At 35.4% G+C, this 16,449-nt stretch overlaps 3 protein-coding genes across 4 annotated transcripts; 2 read left to right on the top strand and 1 right to left on the bottom strand.

Annotated features, from left to right (window-relative positions):
* The first annotated feature begins 2,498 nt into the window (after window positions 1-2,498).
* LOC120625780 (probable RNA-binding protein 46) lies at window positions 2,499-6,584 on the top strand. Its single transcript, XM_039892984.1, has 4 exons — window positions 2,499-3,240; window positions 3,726-4,225; window positions 4,858-5,065; window positions 5,901-6,584. Exons 1-4 carry the CDS (start codon window positions 2,581-2,583, stop codon window positions 6,066-6,068), a joined length of 1,536 nt encoding a protein of 511 aa, XP_039748918.1. The 5' UTR covers window positions 2,499-2,580; the 3' UTR covers window positions 6,069-6,584.
* Window positions 6,585-9,460: 2,876 nt separating this feature from the next.
* Window positions 9,461-14,197, bottom strand: LOC120625782 (inducible metalloproteinase inhibitor protein-like). Of its 2 annotated transcripts, XM_039892985.1 has the most exons (5): window positions 14,080-14,197; window positions 10,823-11,014; window positions 10,253-10,426; window positions 10,144-10,179; window positions 9,461-9,726 (listed from the first exon to the last, which is right to left on the bottom strand). In XM_039892985.1, exons 1-5 carry the CDS (start codon window positions 14,141-14,143, stop codon window positions 9,488-9,490), a joined length of 705 nt encoding a protein of 234 aa, XP_039748919.1. In that variant the 5' UTR covers window positions 14,144-14,197; the 3' UTR covers window positions 9,461-9,487. The 2 variants fall into 2 exon arrangements, with proteins under 2 accessions (XP_039748919.1, XP_039748920.1); XM_039892986.1 differs by lacking the exon at window positions 10,144-10,179.
* On the top strand, window positions 11,428-13,449 carry LOC120625779 (aspartate--tRNA ligase, mitochondrial). The gene has a single exon (XM_039892983.1). The coding sequence runs from the start codon at window positions 11,507-11,509 to the stop codon at window positions 13,400-13,402; it is 1,896 nt and encodes a 631-aa protein (XP_039748917.1). The 5' UTR covers window positions 11,428-11,506; the 3' UTR covers window positions 13,403-13,449.
* Window positions 14,198-16,449: the final 2,252 nt, after the last annotated feature.

Below are 16,449 nucleotides of genomic sequence, written 5' to 3'. Positions count from 1 at the left end.
CTTGATGATGAAAGTCTTAGGACCTCTTTAGCGTATGTCATACGTGCAAGATCGTCCTCGTGTCTCGGACACCTGGTGATGAATTGGAACACCGTGGGTAAAAATCCGACAAAACCATCATATCTCTCTGTGGCGTGGTGGTTTCTCCAAGAATAGAAAAGGTTCGTAGGTACTGAACCTCTTAAGTAAACGTTTATTATCACGGGTTAGAAATAATGGCCGGGATTTAAGGTACTCTCCAAGATATGAAGGTCATAGAAAATTCAGTCGTACCTACGCCAACCATTAAAATAAGCGACCTACGCTCGTTTTCACTAACGGCGAACAAAGCGATGCCTAAATAAGTAACCAAGGACGTATAAGAAAGTAAAAGGACCAAAAGGTACGAGAGCGAGAGACCGGTCATGTGGGAGATGGGTAGATGAAATAGTAGCGATAGCGGGTCGGAAATGGATAGCCACAGCTACGAATAAAGACCAGTGGAACACCTTGGAAGAGGCTTTTACCCAAAGGGGGTCCATACAAAATTAACAATTTAACATTATAACATGTCTAACAATTTTAATTTAATTTAATATAATAATTATCTTGTATAAGCAAACATATACGCGAGTGCAAGTACCTACGCGACGCAAACTTACACACGCACAATCATACACTCATCGAGAGATTTAAGGAGAGCACTTAAATTGTACAGTAATACAGGTTTCTACCTAAATCAGGGACAGTAGAGTTTAAATGGCACCATTACATACATTTATTACATACACACCAATATAATTTGTGAGGTTTGTTTATATAATTATTATAATAATTACTTTACATTATAAAAACTCTACGTACCTACATTCTTGTGAATAAATTATTTTATTATTAATTTTTATTTTATCTCTAATCATAATTATTTTATAGATTATCATTATTGTTAGATTTAATTATCTGTAATCTTTTTGTATGGATTTAATTATGGAGGGTAGAGGTAAGGAGAGTCATCTTATATGGGAGAAAAGTTGAAAAAGTGTCCAGTTGTTGCGCTAAATAACAGTTCAAAAATCCTCCACAATGGCGCTGGTGGATGCACATTGTATGGTATGAATGTAGCAATCGTAGATGAATTGAAGTATGCCGAATTAAAATATTTAATGTCATTATCGACTAAAGTAGTTAATTATTGAGAATTTCAACAACTTACGTTGTACAAAATATTGTGGTAAATATAACCTTACTTCCTTGTATCTCAATACTTCCTTGTTTATTTTTCAAGCCTACTCTAACAATATTTATATTTGGCGCTTCTTTTAAGAGTTACCCTGATGCAAATGTGGCGCCATCCTAATTTAATACATTTTGACGACACTTTTTCATATACACAGATGACTCTCCTTACCTCTACCCTCCATAGATTTAATAAAGCTTATTATAATCTAATAGGATCCCTAGGCATAGTACATCAACAGTTCACCTATAATTACAGAGCGATTTGAATTTATGCGATACCTAGGTTCAATGAAAACGGACATTAGATCTACTTACAATGCCATGGTGCCCGCAGATATTGTGTAAATTCTACCATACTTAAATCTCTAAACTCTACAGTAACAATTGTTAAAAGATCAACTCTAAGATCTGTATCTAGTTAAGAGATTTGTGAACAACAGAATTGACACCAATACCGACTGTACTGCGCTACTACAGCTAAGCTTACAGCTTATCTTAGGAATATTATTATAAGACACGCTTAAAAGCCGAAAAAATAATTTAACGTAATATTTAAAGATATCGCACCCAATACCACTAGCAAACAGCTACTTGCTGGCTGCCAAGTTGCAACGATCTTAAAATCATGCAAAACTGTGGCGCCATCTATTTGAGTAATGTGCAATGCTAGTTGCAACCTTGTCGTAATAAATCAATGTTATTATTTACAAGTTCATTTAATATGAATATAATTGTATAAACATAGTATAATATATTACGAAATAAAGTAAAATTTATTCTGGAATAATTGTATATATTTGGAAATATTCCAAAGATGAGAAAGGTCTACTTTTCAACATGATAGTCAATAGAATAACTTTAAATTCTTTAAATACACTGCACGGCACTTTTTACGGGTTAAACTAAACTAAATAATATAATTGTTATATTATATTATTAAATCGATTTATTTATGTACATTTACTTGTATATTCATTAAAAGTTGGACATTTGTTGCAGAATTATTTTATACCTACGGAAGTGACGAATATTTCAACACTTTTTCTTCCGAATTATTAAAAACCAATAAAAAATAATATATTTTAGTCGTACATAAAAATATATCAAATCTTTTAAATATTATCTAAATATATTCGTACATTTAAATGAAATATAAACGATTTATAAAAATGAAGAATGCATCAAATGACCAAATATATTTAATTTACGTCACAACCGCCGGTGTCGGCATGTATAAAGACAAAGGTTGCTTTGAGACGCCGCGCCAGTTCTGTTTTGATTTTCGGCGCGTGTTTATAGTTTTGTATTAGTATCGTTTGCCAGTGTTGATTAGTTGATTGCAACGATCGGCTTTTAAACAAAATGGGTGATCAGAACAATCGTATAACGTTGAAATTATTGGAGCTGATGCAGAAAACTGGCTACCCTATCGTGCAGCATAACGGTCAGAGGAAAACTGGTCCACCACCAGAATGGACGGGCGCGCCGCCTCTCAAAGGCTGCGAAGTTTTTATCGGGAAGCTGCCTCGAGATGTCTTCGAAGATGAGCTCATGCCTCTCTTCTCAAGCGTTGGTAAAATCTACGAAATGCGCCTTATGATGGACTTTTCGGGCTCCAACCGTGGTTACGCTTTTGTCACATACGCGACGCGAACCCAAGCTGCCGCGGCGGTGAAGCAGCTCAATGGTTACGAGATACAGCCACGAAGGCACATCGGCGTTGTCAAATCCGTGGACAACTGCCGGCTTTTCATCGGTAACATACCGAAGACTAAGACTCAAGGAGAACTGCTTCAAGAGCTGTCCAAACACGTAACCGGGCTGGTAGATGTGATTCTATACAAAAACAGCTTCGATCGTAATTTGAATCGTGGGTTTGCATTTGTGGAGTTCACGTCTCACAAAGCCGCGGCTATGGCGCGACGGGAGTTGGTGCCGGGTTGCATTAAACTGTGGGACCAGGAGGTTCTGGTGGACTGGGCAGAACCGGAGCCGGATATTGATGACGAGCAAATGAAAAAGGTATGTTTTTTTTTTTTTTGCTGGTGGTACCTACTTATTTTATTTTGAAAGCGAATTTAGTTTCCTATGTAGCACGCTTGCGCAAATGGGTAAGGGCCGTTTCACCAAATAGCATTACGAAAATTAAAAATGTAAAAATTTTACGTACCTACCTACTCTAAAATTTTGGCGATACGGCCAGAATCGTGCGCGCGCGAAATTGTTTATTTTTATGCTTTGCCTAGTATGACCTTAGCCATGGCGAATACTATCAATAATTAATAACTTTGATGAATAGTCGTTATATTTTCATAGTAAATGGAATAAATTAATAATTTTTGGGATAGACCCTAGAATAAAACAAAGCATTAAAAGCTCTATTACAACTGCTTTATGGCCTCCAAATTATTGAATTTTTATTATAAAGCAAGATTTAAAATAGTCTTCTCATACCTACCTACTATGAAATATTTTTGTGAAATGGTTCTTTTTATCGTGTATTACAGGTGAAAGTACTATATGTTAGAAATTTTGCAATTTGGACAACTCCAGACTTAATACAAAAAGTATTTGAAGATGCAATAAATAATAAAATAGAGCGTGTGAAAAAAATTTATGACTATGCTTTCATACATTTCTATGAAAGGGAGCATGCTGAATTGGCTATGGCGAAATTACAAAATGGTGACATTGATGGTAGTAATGTAGAAATACGTTGGGCTAAGCCTGTTGATCGTGATCTTTACCGCATACAAAAATTAAATAGAGGCAATGCAAAATTTAACAAAAGCTGTGATTTGACTCAAACACTTATGCTTTATAAACAGCACCTAGACAAAAAAGAATACGCCAATGGCAGCCCAAAGGATGAAGGCATTGGGTCAGCGTATGCAGGAGACAGCCCGTGCATTTCTCCAATGGATTTGAAACCGGCATATCCCTATACTGCAGCACCACAGTCAAATTATGCATTAGCTCCAGCTAAACTGGAGTCTATGTGTAAAAGGTAAGACAATTTTATTTTTTATTAATATAATTTCTTTAACAAACTTGCAGATAGATCATAGGATAGACTGAAACTGAGAACCATATTATAACTTAATTATTTTCACCCAACTGCTTTTTATTTGGACATAAATAATTATCCCAAGCCTTCGTTCCTCCTGGGCTGTCTCTGTACTTAGTCTGCTGAACTATCTGTTGCAGATAGTGCCACTGATATGGCTCCCTGCTGGGTTATTCCAGCCAGCTGAGCTCACTCCAGAAGCTTAGCAGGCCGCCCTGCATGGGCAGGAGAAAATTATATCCCCAAGGGAAAGGATAAAAATGTATCTTCTCCCAGAGCTTTATCAACACTCTGAGCACTGGCTCATGAAAATAATGTCCAAATAATATGTGTAATAATAAACGGGGGCTAGCCTCTCCTATTCCATGTTCCCATGCTTTAGCAGATGGACATGTTCACTATATCCCTTGTCAGGGGACATAATCGGGGGATATATTTAGTCTCCTGCCCGTGTTATCCCTGCCGGTCGCCAACTCTTACATCCACTGCTGGCCTAAAGGCCTCTCCAGGCAGGGTTTGGCATTAATAACTTAAAACTTATTGGACTTAATTGTTTATTATTATAATTACAGATATTTATGGAGCCCACCAGTATACAATTACCAAAAATATGTGGATCCTGCAGGAGTAGAACTTTGGGTGTGTTCTGTTGAACTACCACAAGTTGGGCTGCCGCTGTTAACTATACCACAGCGTGTTGGACCTCTGATTGGTAGAGCTTGTTACTCCATCCTGCAGGCTAACGTTGAGGCAGCTGATATTGCTCTGCAGACCCTAAAGGTACCTATGTTTTTTTTTTAAATGAGATTAACCTTATTTTGATCCCACGTTGAGTTTTAAAACTTAAGTTAATTAGTTTGCATGAGTTTGAACATCAAGATGAATTTTTTTTTTTTTCAGTTGCCTCATTATCTTGGAGGCATCAAAGGTGTTCATATGTTGTCCATGCCATGCTATAGGAAAAAACATCATCATGATCAACAGATTAGCAGCCCATTACAGGGCCTGAGTATCCACTCAGAATGAGAAGGGTTTAGGATGTGGTCTACCACTGGCCATGTGAGGATTGGTAGACTTCATATGCCCTGAGAATGTTATGCAGAATAGGCAAGCATGCAGGTTTCCTCGCAATGTTTTCCTTCACTGTTTAAAGAGTTATATTTTCATAAAAAGAAATTTGGAACCGACAGGATTTGAACCTGCGACTCTCGGGCAATCGCGGCCTGAGCGCTTTCACCAATTAAGCTACGGCTCTTCTACCGTCGCTGCCGAAAATTTGTATATGCCTTTCACATCAGTCTTATAGCGACTGTAGCGTCATCTAGTAGGAAACGTTGCAGTTTCGATCTACTTTTTCAAAGGTCCATATTACAATGAGACACGTTTGAAATAAGAGATGACACATTCCTTTTTTGATATTTTTATAATTTTTTATTAGTGTTTTTACCTACACCTGGAGGAATTATCAATTTTATAAAAATAAAATTCATATAAAAATTTTCGGAACCGGAATTTAAATTTATATAATTGATAATTCATCAGGTGTAGGTAAAAACACTAATAAAAAAGTTATATTTTTTCTCATTTAATTAATCTGTTTTATACTTTATTACAGATGCTGAGAGTGGACTTGATTCAACAGTCTGCACCAGCTCCGCCCGTGTATTCTCCCATGCCTGCTGTCCAGAACTGTGTGAGATTGCCATATGACTACCCACAAATGTACCCACAAATGCAACAGGTTCTCCCACTAACTATTCCCACAGGCTGGCGGACATTTTAGATTTAATACTAATTATAGGACTTACTTACTCCCTTGATATACTTTTATACATAACTTTAGTTTAGATTTAAATAGAAATCTATTCTTTATTGTTGAACAATATGACTAGATTTTGTAAGGTTTTTGTTGTAGCTTCAGTGAGATATTAATTACTCACAGTAATAATACCTATATAGAACCATCTATTGATGACTATCATAATTACAAACATTTATTTGTAAGACTGTTGACTACAGGTAAAAATCTCACTTAGTGCAATGAAAATTCTGTCCTTGTTTTTGGAAAAAAAGGTGGGATTTTCTTTTGCATTAGCATTTACTTTATACTTTAATTTCGAAATTTCTTGTCAAATCATACAATAGCTTGATACAATATTTTGATTGTACATGTTATTGTACCTTTGAGTTATTTTTTTTTTAATTTGTTTAAACTTGACTATCCTTTTTTTCTTGACTATGTATCTTTGACAATATGCTTAAACTCGAATAATTTTGACTTTAACCTGAAATATTATAGTTGGATAGACTGATCTATTTTAAGACTAAAATATTTTTTTAAAATTAATAATAACATACTTTACCGTTTTAAATAATATTAAATTCTATTGATTTTTAATTTGTAGGTTTTGATTAAAACTCCATTCGATCTTGTTGATTCTCTAGGTAAAAATTTTTATTTGTTTCTGTGACTTTGCTCTGAAAGTCTACAGAGTTAAAAGCACAGTTTGGTGCTTCCTTGTGGATATTTTAGTATATTCAGAGAGAATGTACTGATTTTACTTTATAATTTGGTTGTGACAAGTTTATATTTTCTAGATCCTATAATAAAAATGTTAAATTATTTGTTTTTTTCTTATCTTATTTTTCTTGTGTTCCAATTAAATAAACACTGTAGCGCGGTTTAACTTGTGGTAGGTACCTATTTATATATTCTTATCCCAGTCAACTATTTTTACGTACGTAAGCTCTCCTCTTAAACTCATTCAATTCCGGTGGATAAATCCAGAAGTGTATTGAACTGGTGCAACCTTAGGCAGTTGTCCCACCAACGACGAGAAAACGACGAAAACGAAACGAAAACTATCGGCTATTTTCTCGCTCAAGAAACGTACAATAGATATACTTTTCGTGTGAACAAAAGAGATGCATATACAAACAGTTGATCGCTGACTGTTCACACTGCCGGCGACCACTCTCTTCACTAGTTTGTCGCTGAGCGACAAGAACCATGAAAGGTAACTAGAGCTCACGCCGAGAGAGCAACCAGTAGTCATTTCTCTACAGTGCGTATCTGAAAGTACACGTTTTTTTTTATTTAATATGAATATCGAAAAATCATTTCAATTATCATTGTTATCTAGTTCAGACGACGATGATGATGAATTCTATGATAGGATTTGAGAGTATATATATACTATGAGCGAGTGATGCGAGTAATCGCCCGCCTCACTTGCACACTCGCTTATAGCAGAGCTACACAAATATAGGAACTACGCACTCGCTAACTCGTTTCTAGTTCTACTCGTTACTCGTTAATCGTTGCCGGCCATAGTTGCCGGTGAGACAAGTGCCTTAGAGTAAAGACTAAAAAGTTTGTTTCTAGTGGTTGACAAAATTGACACCTTATGTTTTTTGGGGTACCTACCGTACAAAGAGGATGGCAACAATCTTAAAACTACAATTATAGTTTTACCGACGTACCATTTGGTCTTAAAATGAGGATTATAATAATTCTGAACAAAGGGATTCAATAGTATCTAAGTAGTACTACTGCTATATGCGATCGCAGTAAACCCCAGTAATACTTGTTAGATGCTGGATCGACAAGTTTGTGTAAATAATCTTGGGCGGGTGGGTCATCAATCATGGGTCCTGTGGCGGTTATAGGATAATGGTATACCAGAAATTGTCGGGTATAGCATAAGTAGGGTTATAGCGGCACGCTGTAGTAGGTAGGTACATACTCGTGTGATTGTATTACCTGAAAATATGTCGCCAAGTTTGCTTTTCACGATTTTAGTTTCATTATAAATAACACTGAAAAGTAAAACAAAAAACCGATGTGAAATTCTCTAGTTTGAATAATTCTTAACTTATTAGGTACCCTTATATCCTACTAAGCATATTCCGCATCGAACGAGTTTTACACATGGGTTTCCTCTAAGTCTAACCTATAATCTTTAAACTTACTTGTAACTGATAATCTGCAAAAAACAAAAGTGGAAATCAACTCAACCTGGTCATGCTGACTCCTTATCAGCCGGATTCAGTGGACTAGTAGTACTATTTAAAAGGGAATGATTCCAGCATATTAATATAATATGGTCTAACATTTGGAATAAAAATAATAATAAAGTATCCAAACAAACAAATTGTAATAAACAGAACTAATAATCAGTTATGATCAAGGAAATAATATCGATCCAGTTGTTGAGTATTCCCGATTCTTCCTGAACGAAGACTAGGTCTTGGTAGGAGGAATGTCAATGCCAGTGGGAAAAAACGGGAATTAACCGGTAATGGTGGGAAAAACTCTGAAAGTGAACTTATAAGTACAGTCTGTAGAAGGTTAAAAGGTGATTCTGTACTCTAGAGAAGTAATTGTCTAATAGGAAAGTAAAACGAACAACCAGTTTTATTGACGGGAGTCGTTGAAACGTACTTTCTTACAAACCACAAGTTGCAAACGAGATTGGAGATGAGTATTAACACATTTGCATTAAGCCTTGTTGCTAGAAGATGTTATAAGCACCATTGCGACCAAATATTAATAACTGTTAAAGTTTAGGCATGATAAAAAAACTTTATAAAAAAATTATATTGGGCACATTCCTCTGACGATGGACGATGGGGTTCCTAGTTACTTAAACTTTAGATAACTATGAATTCAAATTTGCCAGATATTTTATTAAATTGATTAGGATTTTTATAAATTTGATTAGAAACCAATGTCCATGACATTGAGTTTGTGGGTATTTTGATATAAATACGACTCCTTTTTCGATACACTTCAGTTTGCAGTCAGATTAACGTCGAGCCGAGGTCCGAGTCCTCGCAGGAGGCACCCTCGGGTCGACGTCTCCCACTCTCCCCCCGATATGTCGTCGAGCCCTCGGGCTCTTCTCATGACGAGCTGTCGCGCTCGCCCCACTCCCCCAGTGACGCCGTAGCAACCCCTCAGGTGGTTATCGGCAAATGTCCATCCGAAAAAAAAATTTACATACAAAGAATGCTCCATCGGTGTAGTACTTACGTATTGCCTAGGTACGCCCTTCGCTTATTAATTCATATTTAAACAGAAAATAAAAGCAATAAGTTGACCCTCAACTTATTGAATCGAATAATTATTTTATTATATAAAAGTAATAAAAAATCTGTTGATTATTGTTAACACATCGAGTTTATATTAGAAGTTATTTCCTAGTTAGCTAATTCTTGACACTGCCTCATTGGTATACAGGGTGAATTAGGCTTGGCTCTTAAAAAGCTCGACTTGCAAACACATCCAGGAACGCACGGGGGATTACTAACACATTTGTATTTTGCAACTAGCGAAATGCAAGTGTCCGGTGGACAGGCCGTCTTACATTTTTGGTATTCTTCGTTTGGACCGCATATACTATAATTTGAATCATATTCATGTTCATTGGCCGACCTAGCTGAAATTTAAAAAATAATATGAAAATTATTATGAAATTTCTACATTTCATGGCTTAGTTCAGTGGTTCCCAACCTTAGCCACCTAACTAACCCGACCAACCAAGCCAGCGGCGCACCTACAAGTTAGGAAGGTGTTAGTTAGGCAGATAAGCGCAGAAAATAAAACATCATCATTATGAAATATAGCATGCTAAACAATAAATTTAAACCAACCGTTCAACAAAGTATTAAGAAAATAAAATGATTCCAACAATGCGATAGCTAAGCTTGGTGATCTACAGACATATGTTTAAAGTTTAGCACAAAAAATATCATTGAGGAACGAAAGGAGCGCCTCGCGGCGTACCTCTGTACTTTTCCTACGGTCCCTAGGTTGGGATCCTCTGGCTTATATGAATTGCGGTAAATAATAATACCTGATCTAACTGCATTCCCGTGGCTATTGACATGGTCTGAAAAGAAAAGTTTTAAACTATACATTTTACGGTCACATTTATATAATGCACAAATGAATGCAATACTTACTACATTCACTTATAGGAATGCAAATATCTTTGTCATTCCTAGCATACCCTCTCCTACAATAACATTTCTCATTACATTTTATATTAAGAATGGGACAACGCTGGTTAAGTGTTGCACATGTCGTATCGCAAGCACTTCCACAATTGAAAACTTCGTTCAACGCAGGACATCGATCTGCAACAAAAGTAGAATTATTGTATAGAACTTTTGTGGAACCTAGGTATAATGGCTCTTTCTTACTGTCCAATCAAGGATTTTGATAAGCCTGTCACCATGTTATTAAACAACAAATATCGAACTTAATGAAGATCTACCCATAAAACGTTGACTCATCACCAAGCAAAAACGTAACAGATGCCAAAGCGGTCATCACGGAATGTGCAAATGTGCAAGTGTGTGTAGTGCAATGGGCAATTTGTAATTTATAATTTCAAAACTATAAATTAACTGTTGGGAATTGAACCCGGGACTTCTTCCTTATAGCCACAGAGCTCATCGCTGCGCCAGAGACGTCGTCAAAATATCTTGGATGAAATAAAAACAATTAATTTTATAATAATTATGTCTTACCGCATGCTTGATTAGAAACGCAGTCTCCATCATAGTTTCTGTAGAAGCCTTCTTTACATACACATTTTAATTGGCATGATTTTTTATCATCATGTAAGCAACTGAACTTTATATCTTTGTTTTTACAGGATTTTTCCGGAGGACATTCTCTGACGCATTCTCGAATTTCATTTAGACGTGAACACTGCAAGGCTTAAACATAAAGCAGTATTTATTAATAATTAATCTCAGTCAGTTACAATAACATAATATATCATTGAACATATATGTATATTATAAGTAAATATGTATATTATTCATAAAAATATTCATCTGTCATCTCAGTACCCATAACACAAGCTACGCTTACTAGATAGCGATGTAAGCGTAGTAGATAAATTATTTATTTATTTATAACACTTTTTCACATAAATAAGGGAAAATAGATTTATTCAACTTTTTTGTAGAGGCAACTCTACTACTGGACCTCTTAGACGTCAAATGTCACTTTAATCTCAATGTGTTAACCTAGTGTCACCTGTCAAAAAGTCATGAATAATGTCAAAAGTTTCCCTTTCGTCTAAAGAAACACGGGTTTCGCAATTATAATTTTTCAATTAAAATTTAAAAAATTCTGTGAATATACTTCCAGCTATGAAGTAAGCATCAGTTTGCATTATATGAACTAAGTTTAAAGAACTTTTTATGCTTAGAATAATGTGGGGACGAAGCAATCTGTGTACAAAATTATTAAACAATTTTCACACAAAATATTATGATGTGAAAGTGCAAAGGACAATACAAACTTTAATAAATGGAAATCGAATAATAAAACAGCGGTCGTTTAATACGCAGCGGTTAGATATTACCATCGAGGAAAGTAACCAAAAACTATGCCATGACAAAAAACAACTCGATTGTAGTACATTTACATATAGGACCCATACATGCGGAGATTTAAGGTCAGAACATGTCGGTCAGAACGTAGTATTATGCGGCTGGGTCCAATATGCACGGTTATCAAAATTTTTACTTATAAGGGACTCATATGGACTAACACAATGTATTGTCAACAATACATATATTAATATCAATGATTTGCCTTTGGAAACCATAGTTAAAGTTGTTGGAACAGTGGCGTCACGTCCGAAAGATATGTATAACCATGAAATGGCCACAGGTGAAATAGAAATTATCATTAATAAATTGGAGATACTCAATGAGGTAAGTAAATTGCCGTTCAATTTGAGAAAATATCAAAAGCCTAAAGAGCAGCTGCGCCTCCAACATAGGTATATTGATTTGAGGTTCCCAGAGATGCAAAACGTTCTGAGACAGCGGTCAAAAATGGTACATAATATGAGAAAGTTTTTAGTTGAGGAACATAGCTTTGTTGAAGTTGAAACTCCAACGTTATTTTGCAGAACACCAGGTGGGGCTAGAGAGTTTGTTGTGCCAACTCATCACTCTGGATTATTTTACTCTTTAGTTCAAAGTCCACAACAATTTAAGCAAATGCTTATGGCTGGTGGTATAGATAGATACTTTCAGATAGCTAGATGTTATAGAGATGAAGCAACAAGGCCAGATAGACAACCTGAGTTTACTCAACTTGATATTGAATTATCCTTTACAAGTTTAAATGGTATTATTAATCTTATTGAGTTACTACTAATAAAAACATTTGATGGCAAACTCCCAAAGTTACCTTTTAAGAGAATTACCTATATGGAAGCATTAGAAAGTTATGGTACTGATAAACCAAACTTAAGATATGACCTGAAGTTAAAAAATGTAAGTTCTTTATTCAGTCAGTCTTCCACAGATACAAATTTTGGTGCATTTGTGTTGCCATATACAAGTAAATTGGTTAAACTTACTGCTAAGTACAAAGAAAAGATTAATGAGATAAGAAAAAAGTATAATGTTAGAGTTGTTTTAAATGAGAATATATCTAAAGAGATTGGTCATGAAATCAACGAGGAGATTAAAAGTATTATTGGTGAAGAAAATGATATAATTTTAAGTGTAGGTGATAAAAAAAATGTATGTTTATGTTTGGGTGAAATAAGAAATGTTTTGACTGCAGTTTTAGAACTTAAAAGTTTAATAAAAATAAATGATGATCTAGAACCATTTTGGATTGTAGATTTTCCACTATTTGAGATGGGAGAAGATGGCTTACAGCCTTGCCATCATCCATTTACAGCACCCCATCCAGATGACTTGCATTTATTGAATACAGATCCTTTAAAAGTCAGATCACTTGCTTATGATATTGTTCTAAATGGCCATGAAATAGGTGGTGGGTCTGTCCGAATACATAATGCAGAACTTCAAGAAAGAATTTTGAAGATGTTGAATATTGATTCAAGTAAATTGTCTCATTTTATGAACGCACTAAAAAGCGGGTGCCCTCCTCATGCTGGAATTGCACTAGGTATTGATAGATTGATGGCAGTTTTATGTACTGCAGAGTCCATAAGAGATGTGATAGCATTTCCCAAAAGTCATGATGGCAAGGATCCCTTATCTGGAGCACCAAATAAAATAAGCAGCGATGACCAAAAGTATTATCACATAAAAAGTACTGAAACATAGATAATCAAATTTATTTACATATTTCAATAAATTATGTATTTCAAATGTTTTGTTGTTTAATCTTCACTAATAAATTAAGTTTTACTAAGCCTTAGATAACAATAGATGTTTCTTAGATAGCAGTCTAAGTACAAATATTTTTATTTTCCTTTTTTTAATTTTATTAGTTGCCATGCAATTAAAGTTAAATAAATCCAATTAGGTAGAACCTAGAACTTTTTTATAGCGGAGTATCTTGATCTAATATTAAGAGGATAGTATAGAAGGAATCTCAAAACCTCTATCTAAAATTTATTTCTATAGAAAATCTAAAATGACCAATTTTTAAACTCTTTTACCTCTGTGTTGTATGAAACAACTCTTAAGACAAATATGTAAGAAATATAAGAAAGTAAACAAACTTAGGCAATGTTTCTTATAATTATCACCCAAAAAACAATTGAATGAGACTAAGTTTTGGATGAGAAAACAGGGGAATACCAAATGACCATCACTGATGCAGATGTCGTACCTAAACGCACTCTGCAGAGTACGGATGAATACATGAAGAGTTCAGGCTCAGCGGGACAGTTATAACGTTTTACAAATATATATTCAACAAAGTCCCAGTTATATAATCGTCTTTAATCGCAAATTGATGTAATGATACTATCTACGTAATTAAATGAATAACTCACTTCCAAACGATTGACTCGCAAGCAGGAAAACCAAAAACGATACAGATAATACAACGTTTCGCATGATGACTGCTGTGTGTAGCGTAAGTGTATACAACCAAACGGGTTCTTATGTTTATTTCATTTTGACTTGTATTTATACGTAGTATTTAAGATACTTATATACACTGTGGAAGGGGTAATAGGAACAAGATAGCTATGGCATCATATTTTAATTAACTATGTTTTCAATAACGGGGAAATACCTCGTCAGATTTTATTATAACCTCGATAGTTGTATTATACGTACCTAGGCCCTAGGTACTATTCAGTTACTAATTTACAACGGGTTCGCCGGGTGTCTGACAGCCAAGCCAACAAGAGGGATATGCTGACTGAGGTAGTTTTGAGTTTGGGTATACCCCCTTTAGAGGGGGAAGTCCCACATAACCTCCGTCCTGCCCAAGGGTCGGAGGTAGCAATAAAGCTTTTCCACCACGCCAAAAAAAAAGGTACAATTTTTATCAATAGGTTAACCTATTGATAATAATGAAACTGCAATATATGTCTTCAAATATGAATAGGTATATTTTAACTCATCTGTCTTTTTGGTTAACATGGACGTCCTGAGTTCAATTCTCGGTTTAGACAGTTTTTTTTAAGTACGTAGGTAGATATTTTCCGTCAACAAATTTCTCTGTACCATCAGTTCTGAGTTAGGAACTACGTCTGAAACATCCTCGGTCCCAGTTGTTATTAATATCATGTCATATAAAAATATAATCCTTAAAAGCCCGCCGTCCCATCTTAGAGCGGTGCAGTAGGTTTAGGCTCTAATTCCCTTTTAAATGAGGTAAGAGTTGAGTGCTCAGCATTCCGGTGGGACTATATAGAAACAAACTAAAGATGAACTAAATTGTAAAGTTTGTAAAAATGCGCTAGCATTGAAGAGCATTTTACCGAGGAAAATAAAAAATGGCTCGACTATAGCGCGATCTGTCGCTCTGTGATTAAACTCCATCTTACATTGAGAGTAAATGAAAGCTCCACCTAAAATGGTAGTAATATATGCAATGGTCACTAGATGGCGGTAGACGATTTTATTTTGTAATGTTCTAAAGATAAAATAAAAACAAATAAGGTTTAACAACTACGTCACAGGTTGATGGACACAGAACTATCTACATTAACAATCAGGTGGACTATCTACGTGGTCCGTCAATAATTACTATAATAGAATTTTTTATCCTGAATGAATAATTCTTAGCCCTTAATTAAGCCCTTTCCCTGTTGTGGCCACTACAGGGCACTGTTCTTGTTTCAGAATGAGATGAAATTAGGACCTAGTCCGCCGCGCTGGCGTCCGGATTGGTAGACTTCACACGCCCTTGAGAACTTTACTAAGAACTCTCAGGCATGCAGGTTTCCTGCTGATGTTTTCCTTCACCGTTGAATGTTGCAATAGTTGCATATAACTCTGAAAAGTTAGAGGTGAGATCGAACTCGGTCCCCCCAGAAGAGAAGCTTACCGACTAGGCTTTCACCGGCCGATCCGTCGATTATATTATATATACTACTAGCTTCTACCTGCGACTTCGTCTGCGTAGACTTCAGAATTTGGTCTAAAGCTTCCGCTTCGCTTAACAATTTTTAATCCTACCATGGGAACTATTTGAGAGATCAGCATAGAAAGTACATGTGCTTTTCCGTAGCATAGGTGACATTCATACCAAATATCAATCATCAGTCTGCCCGCGGCTTAGCTGGTAAACAATTTTCAATTTTCACTCGGGTAATACTTGAGGAATCGGGATGAAAGGTAGCCTATGTTCTTTTTTATGTCAAAGGCTACATGCATGGCAAATTTCATCAAATCCGTTCAGCCGTTTTGGCGTGATTGAGTGACAAACATCCACACTTTCATATTTATTATAATATTAGTAGGATAATATTAATACGCGAAGCAATAACTTTGTACCCCTTTTTATGAAATTTGGGAGGAGTATGAAATATCCCACACCTAAAGTTTAAATAGAGAAGTTCAGATTGCTATATTTTTTAATTTATGAATAAAAATACATTAAATTAATAATAAAACATTATACACATGTCTATATACTCTTTTTCAGTAGTGACATAAGACAAACTAACAATGTAGCCTTGGCGAAATCTGTGATTATAGAAGTTATCTCTGACAACAGAACCTTCATATTATTTGAACTTATAATTTAAATGAATAATGGTTGAATTTCGTCCATTAGGCGACCACTAGTTACATTATAAAAGAATGCCTATCACAGAATTAAGAACATACAGAACCCTCAATCAGCCATTACTGCATGCAGTGCATTGTGGCCAAAACAGTGAAAACGCCCCGCGCACGTCTCACTT

Source organism: Pararge aegeria, chromosome 8 (genome assembly GCF_905163445.1).
Source record: "Pararge aegeria chromosome 8, ilParAegt1.1, whole genome shotgun sequence".
In the NCBI taxonomy this organism is placed as follows: domain Eukaryota; kingdom Metazoa; phylum Arthropoda; class Insecta; order Lepidoptera; family Nymphalidae; genus Pararge; species Pararge aegeria.
This window is presented reverse-complemented; position numbering and strand designations above follow the sequence as displayed.

What these genes read in the sequence shown, in the direction of transcription:
- LOC120625780 (XM_039892984.1), top strand. Translation starts at nt 2,581, where the DNA reads ATGGGTGATCAGAACAATCGTATAACGTTGAAATTATTGGAGCTGATG. An exon ending in CTGGAGTCTATGTGTAAAAG is followed by an intron (nt 4,226 to 4,857) that starts GTAAGACAATTT and finishes TTATAATTACAG; the next exon opens with ATATTTATGGAGCCCACCAG. An exon ending in TTGCTCTGCAGACCCTAAAG is followed by an intron (nt 5,066 to 5,900) that starts GTACCTATGTTT and finishes ACTTTATTACAG; the next exon opens with ATGCTGAGAGTGGACTTGAT.
- LOC120625779 (XM_039892983.1), top strand. Translation starts at nt 11,507, where the DNA reads ATGCTTAGAATAATGTGGGGACGAAGCAATCTGTGTACAAAATTATTA.
- LOC120625782 (XM_039892985.1), bottom strand. Translation starts at nt 14,143, where the DNA reads ATGCGAAACGTTGTATTATCTGTATCGTTTTTGGTTTTCCTGCTTGCG. An exon ending in TGCGAGTCAATCGTTTGGAA is followed by an intron (nt 11,015 to 14,079) that starts GTGAGTTATTCA and finishes TTTATGTTTAAG; the next exon opens with CCTTGCAGTGTTCACGTCTA. An exon ending in CGTTTCTAATCAAGCATGCG is followed by an intron (nt 10,427 to 10,822) that starts GTAAGACATAAT and finishes CTTTTGTTGCAG; the next exon opens with ATCGATGTCCTGCGTTGAAC.